Source organism: Nannobrachium achirus (genome assembly GCF_963921795.1).
Source record: "Nannobrachium achirus genome assembly, chromosome: 11".
Lineage (NCBI taxonomy): Eukaryota > Metazoa > Chordata > Actinopteri > Myctophiformes > Myctophidae > Nannobrachium > Nannobrachium achirus.
This window is the reverse complement of record NC_137820.1, coordinates 61138867-61156651: the sequence shown is the minus strand read 5'-3', so window position 1 is coordinate 61156651 and position 17785 is coordinate 61138867. Positions and strand designations below refer to the sequence as shown.

Below are 17785 nucleotides of genomic sequence, written 5' to 3'. Positions count from 1 at the left end.
TGGTGCATCATCCGTGCATGACCCGTGCGCGAGTCGTTTAAGTTTGTAGATCGGCTATTTTTGGCAAAGAAGTTTGTAGAGGGAAAAGAAGAGCAGAAGTATTTGATGGTTCAAGTGTTTAAATGTCTGAGAATACACATTACTCCAACATGATGATAGTGCTGTCAAACAAGTCTAAGCTGTCTAAGAAATCTATGATCATTTAAAATCTGCAATAACAATTTTATACAATATGTAGTGGGGGTCCCTGCTTCATCTCTCTCTCTCAGCTAAGGGGTCCCTGGCCTGAAAACGTTGAAGACCCCTGATATAGTGTATTGTGTGTGATTCATTTATTCCTATCTGAAGGAACTCCTCTCATCCCAGCAACATCCACGTGTCCGTGTGTCGAACACCCAAGATTGCGGACGTCGTTGGCCAGGCAGCGATGGGGAGACATCCACCACGGAGGCAGTGGCATCGGCAGGGAACCAGGAACCAGGAAGTGCCCAACACGGACGAAGAGGAAGACGAGGCTGAGGAGGAAGTGAGCTGTTTCAAAGAGGTGGCGCCGCCCTCTGAGAGACAGCTGGAGGTGACCAATCAGCAACAGCGAGACGTAGCGGTCCTGATGGGCGACACGCCGAGCCCCACCCCCAGTGTGATCAGCATTCGTAGCGAGGTGACGGACGGAGAGGAAGACGGGGAGGACGATGGTCTGAGGTGCCGTCTGCGAGAGTGAGTGACACCAGTAATCTTTTATCTGTCACAGCCTACGGAAACGTGATTCTGGATGAATCTCTGGAGCCCTGAGGCCTATTGTTCAAAGCTTAATTCAATGTCAAGACTAGCCTGATTTCATACTCTTCTGACACTTGAGTCTGAAATTGTGCCTGGTCTGAACGAATTACGGGGGGAGGAACTTTGATTTCCCCTAAACCAATCACTAGAGATCAGCGGATCCGCCTACTGGTGGCTTCATCCGTGCGCACAACATTGGTAGCCAAGCCATTAGCCATTGGCAACAAACATCCCGTGTGTGTGTCTTTGTGCGAGCATGCACGCACGCGAGTGATCGCGACACGTGCACGCGGGCGACCGGGCGTGTGTGTGTCTGTTTGCGAGAGTGACTGCTTCCACACAGAACTGCGACCAGAAACATGAATCAACATTACCAGCTTGGTGAAATCAGCACGCGCGTGTATGTATGTGTATGTGTGCCTGCCTGGTGTGTGAACTTCTTGAAATGTAATCTTTTCAACTGCTGCGCGGATTGGATATTCGTTAGACCCACCCCCACCCCCCGCGCTCATTGGAGATGAACTGCAGATTCAGATTACAACACCAGACCAGAGAAACGGTCCACTCAGAGAGTGGGTGGCTTCTATGGGCGGGAGCCAGGCAAATGTCAGACAGTAGAAGGTTCTATTTAGGTGCTAAGCACCGTCATGAACCTGACTGGTAACTAATTTCAACTCCTTATTATGTGTAATACAACTCCAATAAAAGCCCAAACCTTAAATTATTTATGGACAGATATTGACCACAAAATCAGAAAAGGTGTTTGTGTGTGTAAGAGGGGGGCAGTAGTCTGTTGAAGCGAGTGTGCCTATGTTTTTATATAACTAGTCGACGTCATTCATCTCAGGCTCGGAGGCGTGAATGTGAGCCATACAGAATCACGTGTCTCTTCCACTGATAGTATGACGTTCTCTCTCTCCTAATCTAGGTGTAAAGGGGAGTGTGAATGTGAGCCATACAGAATCACGTGTCTCTTCCATTGATAGTTGACATTCTGTCTCTCCTAATCTAGGTGTAAAGGGGAGTGTGAATGTGAGCCATACAGAATCACGTGTCTCTTCCACTGATAGTATGACGTTCTGTCTCTCCTAATCTAGGTGTAAAGGGGAGTGTGTGTGTGAGGCGTGCAGGAACACCAGTGTGTCTATGGAGAGGGTGTGTTCTCTGAGCAGCCCAGACAGCAGCCTGAGCACCGGCTCCTCTGCCTCCAACTCGCCACAGTCCAGTCCTTCTCTGTCACCGTGCAAGAGGCCCAACAGGTAGCGTCCTGGGGGGGTTGGTCGGGCGGGTGGGTGGGCGTTATATATCCCAAGTCTCAGGGCAGAGCTCTGGTCAAGTCGCTGTATCTGAGCACAGTTCTAGTGGTAGCAAACATTAACGTTGTGGGCGCAAGTTGAGAGAATACATTGTTAGCCAATATCTGCGCCAACGCATCTGTGTGAGTGTGGGCGTTATAATTTATTCATTTTTTAACTGCCAGAGTTAATACTTCTCTAACCTCATGCCAGAAATTTAGAGCGTTTTTTACTAACCTTTGAAGGGCCACAGATTTTATTTCCCATCGTGGATGTAAACAAAGGAGATGATGTTGGAAAGTCTATTCTCTCTTCTTTCCAGCAGAAAAATTGTAAATGTTTACTTCCGTAGAAAAAACTTGTTTTGAACAAAAAAATATATCTCAGATACTTTTTTTTTTTTTTTTAGTTACAGTGGACGGATGTTTTTTTTCCGATGTCGTCATTTACGGTTGTTGTATTATGGGATTTGTAGTCCTGGGATCAAATTACAAGAACCTCATCTTTGGCATAGAATGAGTTTCAGTGTTTTTAACTGCGCGATTGACACTTTTTACCCTCATAAATTGACTTTTGAGGACTTGACTGCCACATCGACTGGCTCCCAGTCACCGTATTTATCCCCTTCAACCCTCTAGAACCTCTCTACTGCAAAAAGTATTGATTTACAAGCTTGTAGACCTACAATTCTTTGCTAACGTTCCCCTGAGAGTAGGGAAAGGATGCTGGGGTTTGTAGTTTTTAACCGGCCATTGTTGTTTCTGTGCTCGTCCAGCATGTCTGAGGACGACGGCCACGAGAGCGGCTGTGACACGGTGGAGGGCTCGCCCGCCTCCGACACGTCCACCTCCCCGCGTGGCAACAGCCCCTACCGTTACCACGGCAACCGCAACAACAACAACCGCCCGCCCTTGGCTGCCATGGTGGCCAGACTGGCGGCGCCAGTGGTCCAGGGGAGGAGTCCCCACGGGGTCAGGACCATGGTGGTTCCACCAATGAGGGTGCAGAACAACAATAATTGCCCGGGAACTGAGAATCGTGCCCACAGGACCGGTGAGTGGCTACAGTTTCTTTCTCTGCAGAAGAACGTGGTGGCCGATGTTGACTTATGACTGTGTGCGTGTCTGTGTCTGTGTGTGTGTGTGTGGCTTGTAGCTGTCTACCGGCTCGAGTGAGGCAGATCGCCATCCGCCCCGCCTCCCCGTTTCTCTCTGTCTCAACACTCGCTGGCAGGAGGAGAACGATGTCGCCAATTCAAGTCTATTTTCTTCAAAGATAGATAGAAATATACTGGCGACTATGAGAGACAATATAACCCTAGCGCAATTTTGCTTTTTTGATGCAATTAGGCTACAGAGCACATTTGTGCATGATGTCTATGGTGCTAGTTTGTTTTTAGGCTATAGGCTCTACTCTGACTCGACATCGTTCTCCTCCTGCCAGTGAGTGTTGAGACAGAGAGGGAAGCGGGGCGGGGGGCGATCTGCCTCACTCGAGCCAGTAGACAGCTACAAGCGTGTGTGTGTGTGTGTGTGTCTTTGTTTGAGGAACTGATAAATTAACATGTTTTCTGTTGTTTTTTTTTTTCATGTAGCTAATTTGTATGCTCGTCACACATTTGTTATGACAGGATTTAATTAATGTTTCTTCCCGTATTACTTGGACTGTCACCTGTGCTTTGGCCATTTCTGCTTTGCAGGTCATATGGGAGCAATGGGGGCTTCCCAGCCCATAGTGGCTCATAGAGGCTGTAACAGGTGATCATTTTAGAACATGACCGCTGCCGAGCTGCTCATGTTCTAATACTGTAGAAATGCATCCATACCAGGAATACTGGCGATATCTAAAGATAATGTTTAATGACAAAAAAATGCCACTTTCCTTTCCTTTGACCATAGTCTATGATTGAATGGAGACTAAGATTAATTTGGAAAAACCCCATCATATAACTTTGACCGTCCAACTGTAGACCCGCTCCGTTCACATCCTTCCCATACTCATTAAGGTGATTGAAGTGGTCTAAACCAGAACATCTCTTATCTATTTATGTATTTTGGACCAAGTTGAGCTAATTAGAGGAGTGCTGGCATGTTTAAACAAAGCTGGTTCACAGAACAAGACAAGATTCATACAGTTTGGCGCTGTAGTGAAAAAGCCATATATATATAACAAAACAAAAACACCACCTTATTTAACCCATTTATGCCGGGATTATTGAATGCTTTAACCTTTGAAAAATGGCAGATATACAAGCTCACAGCGCGGCACCGAGTGCCGTGCTGTGAGCTTGTAGATCTGCTATTTTTGAAAAATCAAGATTTTTTTTCTTTGAATATATCTATTTAAAAGCGAACATTTGTAACTCAAATATTTGCTTCTGGTGGTCCCTGGAACAACATATTTTGAGATGGGGGTCCGCGGCCAAATACCTGTAATTTTGGGGGTCCTTGACAAGAAAAGGTTTGAGAACCACTGATTTAGAGGAAGATATTCAAAGTCTTGCACGCATTTTCAGGATTTTTCAAAAATAGCAGCTCGCAGTGCCGCGCTGTGAGCTTGTATATCTGCTATTTTTCAATCGTTAAAGCATAAAATAATGGTTAAAGTGGTTCAAATCGAACGCGACTCAGACGCGTTCCAGTTATTTGAGGGTTAAACCATTAGCCTGTCTCACCTGTCAGTGTGACGGCCATGGGGGAGGTTAACGGGTTGCAGTCACGTCAGTCACGTCGCCCCCGCACCCACATATAACTGTCTGTGTGCCCACATGGTCATCACGTCCAATGAGTGATTCCTTATGGGAGGACGGGCAAGCATTTCAGCTTCCTCTGAAACACCCTAATTTAACCCATTTAGAACTGGTGGGTACACATTATTGTGTATTATTATTTTATGCTTTAACTATTGAAAAATAGCAGATATACAAGCTCACAGCGCGGCACCGAGTGCCGCGCTGCGAGCTTGTAGATCTGCTATTTTTGAAAAATCGTGAAAATTTGAATTTTGACCCGGTTCTATAAGTGTCTTTTGAATCCTTCTAAGATTTTTGGAAAAAAAACTATGTTTCTATGTCAGCAATCTGGCCAGCCATTGTCAAAAAAAGGTCCTTTTCACTTAACTGGAGCTCAGTTAGTCTGTTCTTGAGAGACTGCTATGTCAGTGGTTCTCAAACTTTTTCATGTGAAGGACCCCCAAAATGATATGTATTTGGCCACGGACCCCCATTCAACATATTTAGTTCCAGGGACCCCCCCAGAAGCAAAATTTGAGTTACAAACGTTCGCTTTGAAAATACATATATTCAAAGATTTTTGTTTTTCTCCAAAAATAGCAGATCTACAAGCTCGCAGCGCGGCACTCGGTGCCGCGCTGTGAGCTTGTATATCTGCTATTTTTCCACTGGTTAAAGCAGTCAATAATTCTAGGCCTAAATGGGTTAACACTCCCTGTCCTTGACATCGCTGGGGGAAATAATGCGACATGTTCTTTCTATTCGTAACGTATAGTCCTGTAGGAGATGGATGCATTTCTTTACGTATTGGTTCACGGCCAATGTCTCTCTGCTGGTTCTTACCGAATGGCAGAAGTTGCCTGTAGACACTGATCTCAGTTTAGTTCACCTGGCCATTAACCCCAACAATGGTCCAGTTTTTAAAACGGGGCGCAGAACTTCAAACTGTCTATAGATCAGAGTCTTAAAGGTGATACACCATGCATTTAAAAAGTATTTATGTCATATTGTTTATGTCCCAAAAACGTTTTTCAAAAGGTTTGAGGCTAAATTACCACTCCTGAATAGAGAGCCTCTCTCATTTTTGAATGGCTCTCAGAGCATTTCAGCTGCAGTACCACCTTTGGCCTGAACTGTGCCACCCCCCCAAAAATCTTTTTGAAAAAAAAATGTTTTTTGAAAAAAAAAAATCTTTTTGAAAAAAAAAATCTTTTTGATTTTTTTTTGTGATGACGTCACAATCGGCAGATGACGTCACAATCGGCAGCAAATCTGAACAGCCTGTTTGGAGAACCCGTGGGATACTTTTAACCTTCACCTTCTCAAAACCAGAGAAAGACACAACGGTCAGAAATGGGACTTTGTGAGGATAGAAGGTGCTAGTGGGACCCCAAAAAAAGGTTTTAAAATAGGAAAAGTGAAATTTCATGGTGTATCACCTTTAAGATCAACTGCGTTTGTTTTGCTGAGTGCTGAGTGCCAACGATCTGGTGTGTTCTTCTCTTGTGTATCTCTACCTCTGTTTCCCCAGCCTGTGCTCAACTATCCATTTCAATTTGTCACAGTGCTCAGCCTTTATGGAGAAAGATGCTCATGCATTTTATATGAAAGATGGGTTTAATTGTTCCTTACTTACATTATGCTGCAGTCATAAAAAATCACACCCGTGTGAACTGAGCGGTGGTCGTGGAGGCTGCGCAACAGCAAAACAAATATATAATAAAAATAATAATTATAATAAAAAATATTTAAAAAATATTTAAAAAAAATAATAATAAAAAAATATATATATATATATTGGGGGGGGGGGGGGGGGGGGTGCTTGCTTGCGTGTGAGAGAGAGAGCCATCCATCCATCCATGTTACTCAGGCCACCACTGGTATTGCAGTTGATGCTCAGGGCAGACTAGACTCAACAGCACCTCTCTGGTCACCAGCGGATACACACACGGCCACGCTATGGAGACGGTGTGACCACCGCTCAAAAAGGCAATTGTTATTCTACCACACCAGACACCACTAATGTAGCTCAAACATCCCACTGTCAGTCATTTTCATGTTTGCTCAGACAGTCAGTGCCTTAAGGGATAGAATGACTGAGAACAGGATTACCCAGGTATCCAGAAAACTGTACTTCATGTTGTCGTCAATGACGATTTATCAATTGTATGTTGCCTGCCACTTGTGCTGTTACATGTTGGGGAACCGTAATCTTATTCCATACAAGCTACAGTATATTGCTTTATATGAAAATAAATAACTTAAGAAAGTGCATATCGTCGTTGTCGGGTGAAAACCTTGTATGTCCAAAACGGTTCGTTTTGTATTTATCATTTTAAAAACGATTTATACTAGTGAAAACAGCAGATCTACAAGCACACAACGCCTCGCACCGCGAGGCGTTGTGTGCTTGTAGATCTGCTGTTTTCACTACTTTTGTTGTTTGCCTTGTATGAAGAAGCAGGGCTTTACTTTGTGAAAAACGTACAAATTTGAAACTTGGAGATACAAGGTTTCTGCCCGACAGTAACGATATATTATATAATATGTAATATAATATAATATAAGAACTAAGGACCAAAGTTTTGTCGATAAATGGTCTAATCGTGCGCTGTAGATTTATCCAAACATCTGTATCCATTTATTATTCATTTTCCTCTGTTACCAGGCTTTAATACATTTAAAACATAGGTGGAAACAGACCTTGTAATCCGGTGTCTGTCAGAGAGTTGTCAGGTTCTATAAATATCTACTCTCTGCAAGTTCTCTGACAGGAAGTGTGCACCATATGTTTGTGGCGGTGCGAGGGCCTGAATGCAGGCCTCGGACCCATCCTGCCATCTGCTGCCTGCCTGGTCAACATGTCTGTGCCCTGCTCTCTGTAGACACTGGACCCGTCCTATTATTAAGTGCTTGGCATTGTCAAGTTTATAGTGGCATCGTGATTTATCAGTGGCTTCAAACTGGATAGGACCGTTAAAGCTAAGTCACTTAAGTTTGATGTTAACTCTCCAATAAATGCCACAACTTCCTATTAATTGGATCTCAAGTCAGTCGTCCAGTCTTTTATGATTTGAGGCTTTTTCCAAGTTTTCAGGGGAGTTCTCTTAAAACGTTTTCAAAGAGAACTGTGTTATGATGAAAGTACATCTATCTGATTGAACCTAGGGCTGTCACAATTATGACATTTTACATGACGATTCATTTTCTCTCAAATAATTGCGATCAACGATTTAATTGAGTTTTTGTCGTTGACAATTACATTTGTGATTGGCTTTTGGGCTTTGTAGTTGCACATGGCAGATGTGACCTAAACATACAAAGAAATGACTGACATATTTGACAACTTTATACTTAAAAAATAACATTGATAGTGGAAATAGCCGATCTACAAGCTCACAGCGCGTCGTGACGCGTTGTGAGTTTGTAGATCTGCTATTTCCACTATTTTTTTGTTAAAAAAATATATCTGAACATTTTTCAACATGGAAACGATTATGACTATTATGAGAAAATTAGACGACTATGTAATAATTGTGACAGCTCTAATTGAACCTTTCCTGTGTTGCATGACTTTTCCCCCTTCAGGTTTTCACTGTTTGAAGACTGCGTGTTTGGATGTTTTAATCCCTGCAGGTCATGTGGGTTGAAATTGAAATCGAGTGTATTGAGCATATTTACACAGCGGCCATTTTGATCTTACGATGGTCATACCCGGTTGGTGGGAAACCCCAACCCGGGACATGATGGCCACGGTGTGAGTATGGTCACTTATCTTCACCAACCTGATGAGTATGGGTCTTCTCTGTTCCTCTGCCAGGCTCAGACTCATGGTCCCGGTCCAAAGGACGCTGCGGCAATGCAGGTCGACAGAATGCTCCTCCCTCCTCCCTGGCCATCCTCCCCTCCGTCCCCCTCTTGCCCCGCCAGCAGAAGGTGACTTCACTGCAGCAGCAGCCGCTGGGCTTTGGACAGGTCAGTTCTGTTCACTTCCTGTCTAGTTAGTCTCCCCAATTTCTGCAGGCTCAGAAATCATCTGGGAGTTTGAGGTCACACTATGTCATTGGATAATAGCCCTCCCCGGATCCTAACCCTCACAGCGTTACTGGCACTGCTTATTTAATCATGTTCACAAAATGGAGTGAACAATGCGTTAGTCAGATCCTGAGTATGCAACCTACCGGCACCTTATTGAGTGGCTTTACACAGGGGACTCAATTACCTTTCCATAACCATTTTAACATTATACCTGAATGTAGTACTAGTGTATTACAGTTATTATACTGCCAGCTCAGGAGCCACTACTAAGGTTAAAACGTGTGTGCTTTCAAATAAAATAACCATTGGACGTTGTGGACATAGTACGGCAACACAGCGGCGATACACGCTGTGTAACGTACATTCAGAGCACTCACACACACTAGCTCCCCTAGAGTTAGTGTCGAAGAGTCCTTGAGCAAGACTCTGAACCCCTAGCTGCTCCCGGTGAGCAGGTTGGTTTCATCCGCTATCGGTGTGTGAGTGTGTAAATGATATCTATGTAAAGTGCCTTGGATAAATGTACCATTTAGGCCAGCCGCTCGTCTATGTAATGATACAGTAATGCAAAAGACATGTTCCCCTTCATTCAGACGACACACTGTATGGGTGTATCATTGTTTGTTTTTTTAATAGAAAAGCAGAGATGGTACATGAAAACCAGTCACACCTGCCCTTTTATGAGACCAATTCCAAGTGAACGTGAGCGCAGATCATGATGATTTTTGCCCGTACTCACAAGAGTAAATATTGGACCCATTTCTTCACAAGCCTCATATCTTTCAAACATTCAGGCATAAAAAATTCAGACGGCTAAATCAGGAGGAAATTAACTTCTGCGTCAGCAACACACACTCGTGAGACAGAGATCACAGGATGTTCGTGAGATCTGACAATGCTCTCGCCAAGTTAGGACACTGGAAGTCTACTGTATGCCATTTCAAATCTTGGGCGAGGCTTGGAATGACGCGTCTTCTCTGTCTTTAGCAAAAATAGCCTCTAGGATTTCACTCCTACCACTTTAACTACAAATTAACTGATATGCTAGATTTTAATTCATTTAAAATGAAAATCCAATCATACAGCAGGATAATAGATTGAAAACGGATGATCTTGGTGTTTCAGTCTCTTGTGTCAAGACTGCTGAAAGAAAAACATTTTTTATTTATAGAACACATTAAGCTTTATACAACTGTTAACAAAGAGAGTTAACATAACCGGGCCTCTAATGGAGTGCTCTCCCCCTCAGGTGCAGCATTACGGTTCCAACCACAGCGGCAAGGAATGGAACGGCAACTATGGCCCCCTGCGGCCGCACGCCTACATCCCCCCTACCATGGACACGCATACCTTCACCCACCTGCCGCACAGCAGCCCCACGCACACGGCCGCCGCTCCTCACACGCAGGGCCTCCCCACCCACACGCTGCTGTCCTACCCCCCGGGCGGCCCCCTTACCGCTACCCACCACCCCCACCACCCCCACGCCATGCTGCCCTCTCACCCTCACCCTCCCCCTCTCCTCCAGCCTGGCTATGGCCTCTCGCATCCCCAAGGGGGAGCTATAGTTCACCAGGTGACTCTGGGCATCAACACCCACCACCCCCACCACCCTGGACACCCTGTTCCCCACACCCACAGGCTGCTGCCCTCGCCGACTATACACCCCCATCACCATCACCAGCCAAGCTACCCCCACCACCACCCCCATCAGTTCAAGCCCCATTTCCCCCCTCCGCCGCACTCCTACCTGGCCTCGCCCGCTGCCTACACAGGCTTCCCCCTCAGCCCCACCAAGCTCAGCCACCACCACCACCACCAGTACTCGTATATCTGAGGAGCAGGACAGGGCAGCAGCAGTATCACATGATGGGGAAGCGAGCTGGGACCTGGGCGGGTAGAAGCACCGGTAGAAATCAACATGGACACCTGTAATTAAAACGACAACGACAAAGAGAAGAGAACGAGGAAGACGCAATTAGCGATAGGAGAATTGATGATAAAGTGTAAATGAGAGTGAAATGAGCAGAGATGTTGCTCGATATGATTTAAAGATTTGTAAGCAGTGTGAGGACAACGGAGAGAGGAAATTGAAAGACCCACCTCGCCTCAACTGCAGTCGTGGTATTGTTTGATTGTCAGCGCAAGGTAGACTCTTGAGAGACTTCCTTGTGAAATCATGTCGGCCGATTCAAAGCTTTACAAAGGAAGTGGCGTGATATAATGGTGATTAAAGTCAATGATGATGATGATTGAGAAATTCGAAGTCATAATGTGTCTTTTGCACATTATCCGATTACCCGTTAATTACTGTTTTGCGTAATGTTTGGAATACGAAATGATAAAACGCTGGGTTTTCTTTGTCTGAGCCCCATCAAGCCTTCCTCCCCTTCCCTTTATCTCTGTTGCCTTGTAGCGTGTGCTAACCAGTCAGCTCTGTTTTTGTTAAGCCATCCTGTATTGAACAGACTCAAAATGTTTTTCTCTTCTTTTTCGGGGGCAGACTCGCTGCTGCTGACATCTTCTAGTGCCTTAACAATGGAGTCTATGGTTCATCGATTTTAAATTTTAAATGGAAACTGGCTTGCAGCACTTCGGCTTCAGTTAAGTATGCTGGGCTCAGCTGATAGAAGTGCGATTTAGTTTTAATTTGAGCAAGGGTTAACCTGTCACTTTGCTTTCTAACCGAGAGAATGATTTTACTATAGGTAAAGTGGATGCACGTTTAGTAGGGCTTTGACTGAAAGAGCGTTTCATGTACATAAAGAATGTTGTGATTTGATATTTTGATAATCGATTTCTATTCACTATAGTACTTAATTCATAACAGTATTGTCACTGTTTACTGTAACTGCAATACAATCTAGATGGCCTCCGGGTTGCTGTGTGTTTTGTTTTGTTTTCATTTAGGTTATACTTAATGCGTTTGACTTTTTAGATTAACATTTTGGGAGTGGTATTGATTTAAAAGAAATATACAAACAGGTAGATTGTGTTTCACGCTTAATTTCAAACGGCTTCTCAGTGTTTTAAAATAACCTAAAATCTTTACAGTGTCGTTGCTGGGCTATAGCGTGTTCTAGGTATTCTATATTGGCAATTGTTTTCAAATATCTGAGGCAAAAACACTTGTCTGCCGGGGCAATGCTGTTTTTGTCAGTTTTGATACATTCCTGCAGGGTAGATGCCACAGCTAAAGTGTTAATTTAACTCTCGAGAGCATAAAACAAATGCATACCGAGTGCATTTTTACAATCTCAGAGTTCGATTAAAACTGGATTTGATTCCTAGTATCATAGAGCTCTGTGTTCTTTGTCAAACGATGCCTCTTGTATCAGCTGATATGTTACTGAAATCAGCACCAAAGAGTCAAAGACTGTTCGTTAATCATTTCAGAAGCATCGGCTCTACTCCTCACCTCCACACACACTGTTTCTATTATCCAGATGATATCGGAATATATCGTGAGAACTATATTTTAAAAAATAAGGTTGAGGTTTTATTTTTCTTAGCTTTGTTTGGCAAACTGTATGTCGAATGTATAGATAATAAGCTGCTATGTACTGATTATCTGCCACTTCCGTAGCTGTGAAATTAGAGGACTAATCTTGTTCTACCCTGCATTCATTCTTTTTGTATTGTAGTTCTGATGACTAGATACAATAGAGGTGGGTTTTATTTTGATTATAGAGTATATTGAATGGTATTCTTATATGCTAGTGCCTCTGTATATTTGCTTTGTCGTTTTTGAAGTGATTGTAAACTGCTGTAATGGAAGTATAAGTTTTTCTTTTTGTTTGTTTTTTATTCTGTGGCTTTTTGGTGTGTATGGGTGTGATTTTCGTGTGTGATTTTTGTGTGTGTGTGTGTGTGTGTGTGTGTGTGTGTGTGTGTGTGTGTGTGTGTGTGTGTGTGTGTGTGTGTGTGTGTGTGTGTGTGTGTGTGTGTGTGTGTGTGTGTGTGTGTGTGTGTGTGTGTGTGTGTGTGTGTGTGTGTGTGCATTTTAGCATCAGTATTTCATCATGGAATTTAAGTTGGGTTCATCCTTGCATTCTGTAATTGGTGTGTCTATGTTTTCTTTTTTCCTGAGTTTTATTCTGATGAACTATTTGGCTGTATTTACACTTCTTTGTACTGTACAACTAGTGCCTTCTTCAAATGAGTGGTTCACAGATCGTGTCTTGTGTTGATAATATTGATATCAAAGCAGTTGGACTTTGTAGAATATTGTTCTTGCTAAGGGGATCAGCTCTTAAATTCAGCTCTTGCAACCCCAAAGTTCTTTTGTTTTATCAGACAATGCTGACGTCTGATACAATCCTTTGCTTTCCTTCAGAAGCCTAAGAAAGTATAAGTCAGGGAACATTTACTACACTCTCAAAGCACCAAGAAACACCGTACAGTACTCAAATATATGGTCGAATACACGCGAATGCAAAGCTTTACTCTCACAACCGTGAATGTATTTGTGGAACTAAAATGTCATGTCTTTTGATCTTCACGCGTAATGGTCATATTTGATTGCATTTGTAACGGCGACTCTGAGATATCTTCTCTGGTTTTTTGACCGGATTTCTATTTGATTTCCTGTGTGCAGCTATTGCCATAACGCCTGAATTAGTTGCACGTTGGTGTAGCACACCGAAAATAGCCAGTCTACAAGCTCACAGCACCTTATGATGTTGTTACAGGGTTCCCACGGTCATGAAATTCCTGGAAATATTTTGAAATTAGGAAAATATTTTTCCAGTACTGGAAAAGTTTTGGAATTGATCGAGGGTCCTGGAAGGTCCTGGAAAAAATAGCTATCCATTGTCTTTGGTTATTGATTTTGTTAATACCTCTGAAATGACAAGTTAAACATGGGCCAAATTGTCAAATATTAGAGGCAGAAATTGTGAAAATAGCCAATCTACATGCTCACAACGCATGTAGATCTGCTATTTTCACAATAGAAAGGTGTTATACAAAATTCCTCAACTCTTAGTGCTCTTCAGGGTGCCGGGTCCCCAGTTAAAATATGATTATTTCGGGGGTCACAGCCTGAAAAGGTTGAGAACCACTGGCATACACTACCCGTCTTTTGGCATTGCGCATAGGAGTAAGCGACTTGTTATTGAGCTGAATTATCGTTTTATATAGTCCTGGAAATTGAGTTAAATATCCTGGAAAAGTTTTGGAAATTAATTGGTAAAAATGTGTGGGAACCCTGTTGTTAGCTTGTAGATCGGCTGTCTTCGGTGTGGGATACGGGATGCGCAACCAAGTAGAACTCGGGCTTCACCACATACCAACGTGTTTCAGTCGAGATATTTCATATTGCTTTATTAGTTCTCAGATAGAAAGCTTTTGGTCCAAAGTTGTCCCCCTCCCCATGCAACATCTAATCTATTGTCAGGATGTAACCGTTTTGCTATGTTAAAGTCACGGGTGTGCTTTCTGTATTTTCGTCTAATATGCTACTGTGTTGGCAATCCCTGATAGTTGGATACACAATAGAGGAGCACAGGAGCATGCACTGCTAAGCTCTGGATGCAGTATAGAATTAGAAATGTAAGAATGGATTTGGTGGCACACTTGATTGCCTTCACTTGAAGAATTTTGATTTGAATAGAAAAAAGAATCATCTGTTCAATTTAATTCTGTATTGTGCAGCCTCTCTTGATTCCCATGTGTTCTTTTTTCCTGTCAGCTCAGCACCCATGATAAAGATATGCATATGTATGGTTACAGTAATGTACATTACTATACCATAACACCACCTCTTTAAATTGATTGCTTAGGGTATTACCAGAAATAAACCACCTGCTTGTAACCCTATGCATAGAGACTGCAGGGTCAAAATAAAAGTCTGCCTAGCTAAATGGTTATGGGAACTATTCTACTAATACCTCAAGTAGCTCATATTTTCTCCCTTGGTGATGGGGTGCCTTCATTAAGCCTTCATAAATCTACCAATCCCCCTCCTTTGCAATAAGGACAAAATCAAACTCCAAAAGTAGGGAATATATTCGTTATGTTTTTGCTAGGTTCCCATATCACAAAAGTTGTAATGGGTTTAATGATGGTCAATAATGACTAATCTAATAAATAAAGTATCTAATTTTGGATCTGGGCTGGGAAGAAAAAAAAAGTTTTTAAGAATTCCTATACGATTCCTATGACACATGTTTAGTAGAAGTTGTTCCACAAAGTTATAATTACTGGCTTCACGTTTGATATACCTAGAGACAAAATATGTAGACGTGTTTGCTAAATTTAAGCTGTTACTGTTTTAAATGTGTGTAGATCGTGTGGCTTTATGATTTTTGATTTTTGATTTTTCTTAAATGCTACACTAGTTTGACATGTAGCAACTGCACTGTGCAATATACAACAGTATGAGGACTGGGGAAATGATCATTGTTTGGATGTTTTCATGTGTGTCTTATCAGTTTGCCCCCTCTAGTTCTCAGTGAGTTTCAATGTGACCAAGCCTTATGTACTTGTCACACAAAGCGGGTTCCTTCTTGGTGACTCTTATTGGTGAGTGTCAAATTACGAATTGACGGTGTACTATGTCAAGATTCACTTTGAATAAAAAAAAAAGGATCTTTTGCTTCAACTACTGCAGTTTGTGCTCTGTTTTGGTATTGCATTTTGAATTAATTGTGTTCCCTTTTTTATGATTAACCAAAAGCTAATGAGAGATGTGCAGCATGAAGTCATTTACATTGGATCAAAGGTATGTGCTATGCATTATAACCTAATCCTAAATTAAGGGAAAGCTCAAGTTTCTGATGTTTGGGTCTTTGTTTTATACCAAACTAGAAAATACTCTTCTGGCCAACCCACCTCTGATGTCATTTAGACTCGGCCATAAACAAACCACCACCACTACACATCACTATGACAACATAAATAACTAACCATGGCCACGACACTATGACAACATTAACCACGGCCACGTCACTATGGCAACATAAAGAAACAGACAGACGGGTACAACGGGTGCCTAAGCCGACATCAGCAAGGGGGAGAACAGGACAGCCAGCCCCATGGCCTCCCCTAAGTAACAAGACATCTTGTTAAATAAAATGTCGTCAACCAATTATCAAGGACGATGATACAATAAAGAAGAGGTACAACAGGTACTCTGACAGTCCTAACACTATGACTCAGACATTGGTCGGATCGGTAGGGCGCCATAGGTGTGAGGGCCACAGTGTCCCGAACCTCTAGTGACATAAATGTTGATATAATTGGTCTGGTGCCCCTCCTATCCCTTTTGAACACTTGTTGGCTTTGTGACCCCTCAAATTACTATTCACACAGGACTAGCATTACCTTTGGACCTCATGTAATTACAAAATTACCATGGTCATAACTTGATTACCATTGCTCTGATCAGTACAATATAGGACTGGATTTGAAAGCCGCTATGCACAAGTATAGGACTATATAATGTGTAAAGTAGGCTATTTGTAACAGTATTACATTATTCACAGTTATGACCTCCACACAGGCTACAGATATTTTCATTTGAATCAATCTTACAGGTGTTGCAAATGTGCATTTCTGGTTATTTTTTTTAAATTAATTTGCTATGAAGTAGGGACTTCACTGTCAGAGAGGATGTGAGTGAATCTTTGCACCATCTGGTGGCATAGGGAGAAGTGAATTATTGTGGGCTCGCCTGAAAGGCGAGAACACCATGTTATCATTATTTATACTAGAAAATCGCGGCCGCTCATATCTAGAAATCGCACGCTTCGCGTGCTCACATGCACACACGCACAACTGCTCCAAGCCATGTTGCCCACCAAAAGCACTGTTTCTTCATGTGTTTTGTGTGTGTGTGTGTGTGTGTGTGTGTGTGTGTGTCGTAATGTCTGCACTACACTGTTCCTGCCACCAGGGGACACAGTAGGCCTACTGCACTCGTAAGTACACTGCAGCGTGGAACTATTTGTAAGTCTGTGTTTCGGCCGGAAGGTTTATAATGGACGTACTATGATGTAATTCGCATCATAGCATTAAATTATTGTTTTGTTTAATTGTACATCGTGCAAGTACAATACGTTCAGGGAAAGCAGCTAGGAATGTAGGGGGGAAATGCAGCGATGTATGTGTGAAAGGAGGAATCTGTAGAAGCAGTGGTGTGAGAGTCTATCAATGACATGCTTAAACAACACCAGGAGCTGGCCTGTCTATTATAGTAGAAAGATAGTGAGTTCCGTCACAGACAGTACAAAGGCAGGGCCCTTAGCCAATGAGGTGCAATTGAGGTGTGGAAAATCTGGGAGTGGTGTTAGCTGGAGTATTGGTTGAGCTTCACATGACAGTTGACACACTGCAGAATATAGTCACGAGTGAGCCCACACTGCTTTGTAGGAACAGTATTTCTAGTTTCTAATTGTTTTCTTATGCTTACTGGAGGAATCTTTGGTCGTCCATTGTTTTCTCTGCTGTCTCCAGTTGAACAAACTAACTATGGGGTTCATACATCAGTAAATCTGAAAAGTGAGCACCATCCTCAAGTTATTGGTTTTGGACTGGCCTAATTTCACAACAATCCATTTCATTTATTGGAGACACGGAAAACACCTCTTATTTCTTCGTGTACCATCCTCAACTGCATGTCCAACTCATGTGGTCCAACTTAAAAGAGGCCGGCCCCCAAAGATCTATGATGTCAGATGCCCATATAGGGACATATTGTGTCAGTCTCATGTGGTCTATGATGTCAGACATGAGCTGCAAGTTTTCATAATAGCGACCTATGGTCGCAATAACCACACCTGGGGTCCTCAAACTTTAAAATCTGAAGGTCTCCCCTTAACTTTGACAGTGTACAAATGGAACCAAATGGACCCGTTATGGTCCATTTGTACACTGTTAAAGTTACAGACTAAAGGTCAATTTAGACCCCCATAAAGGAACCTAGAGAGTCCCTGAAATC

General features: G+C 42.8%; 1 protein-coding gene across 2 annotated transcripts in view; it reads left to right on the top strand.

Annotated features, from left to right (window-relative positions):
• Positions 1–15448, top strand: part of LOC308294854 (homeodomain-interacting protein kinase 3-like) — a 57404-nt gene extending 41956 nt beyond the window's left edge. Inside the window, exons 14-18 of one of the 2 annotated variants that reach the window (XM_080737740.1) lie at positions 349–717; positions 1878–2039; positions 2851–3128; positions 8627–8781; positions 10094–15448. In XM_080737740.1, the coding sequence (XP_080593866.1) occupies positions 349–717; positions 1878–2039; positions 2851–3128; positions 8627–8781; positions 10094–10681 (1552 nt within the window). In that variant the 3' untranslated portion in view covers positions 10682–15448. The remainder of the gene's footprint in view (positions 1–348; positions 718–1877; positions 2040–2850; positions 3129–8626; positions 8782–10093) is intronic. The other variant, XM_080737741.1, reaches the window with a different exon arrangement.
• The last annotated feature ends 2337 nt before the right edge of the window (positions 15449–17785 follow it).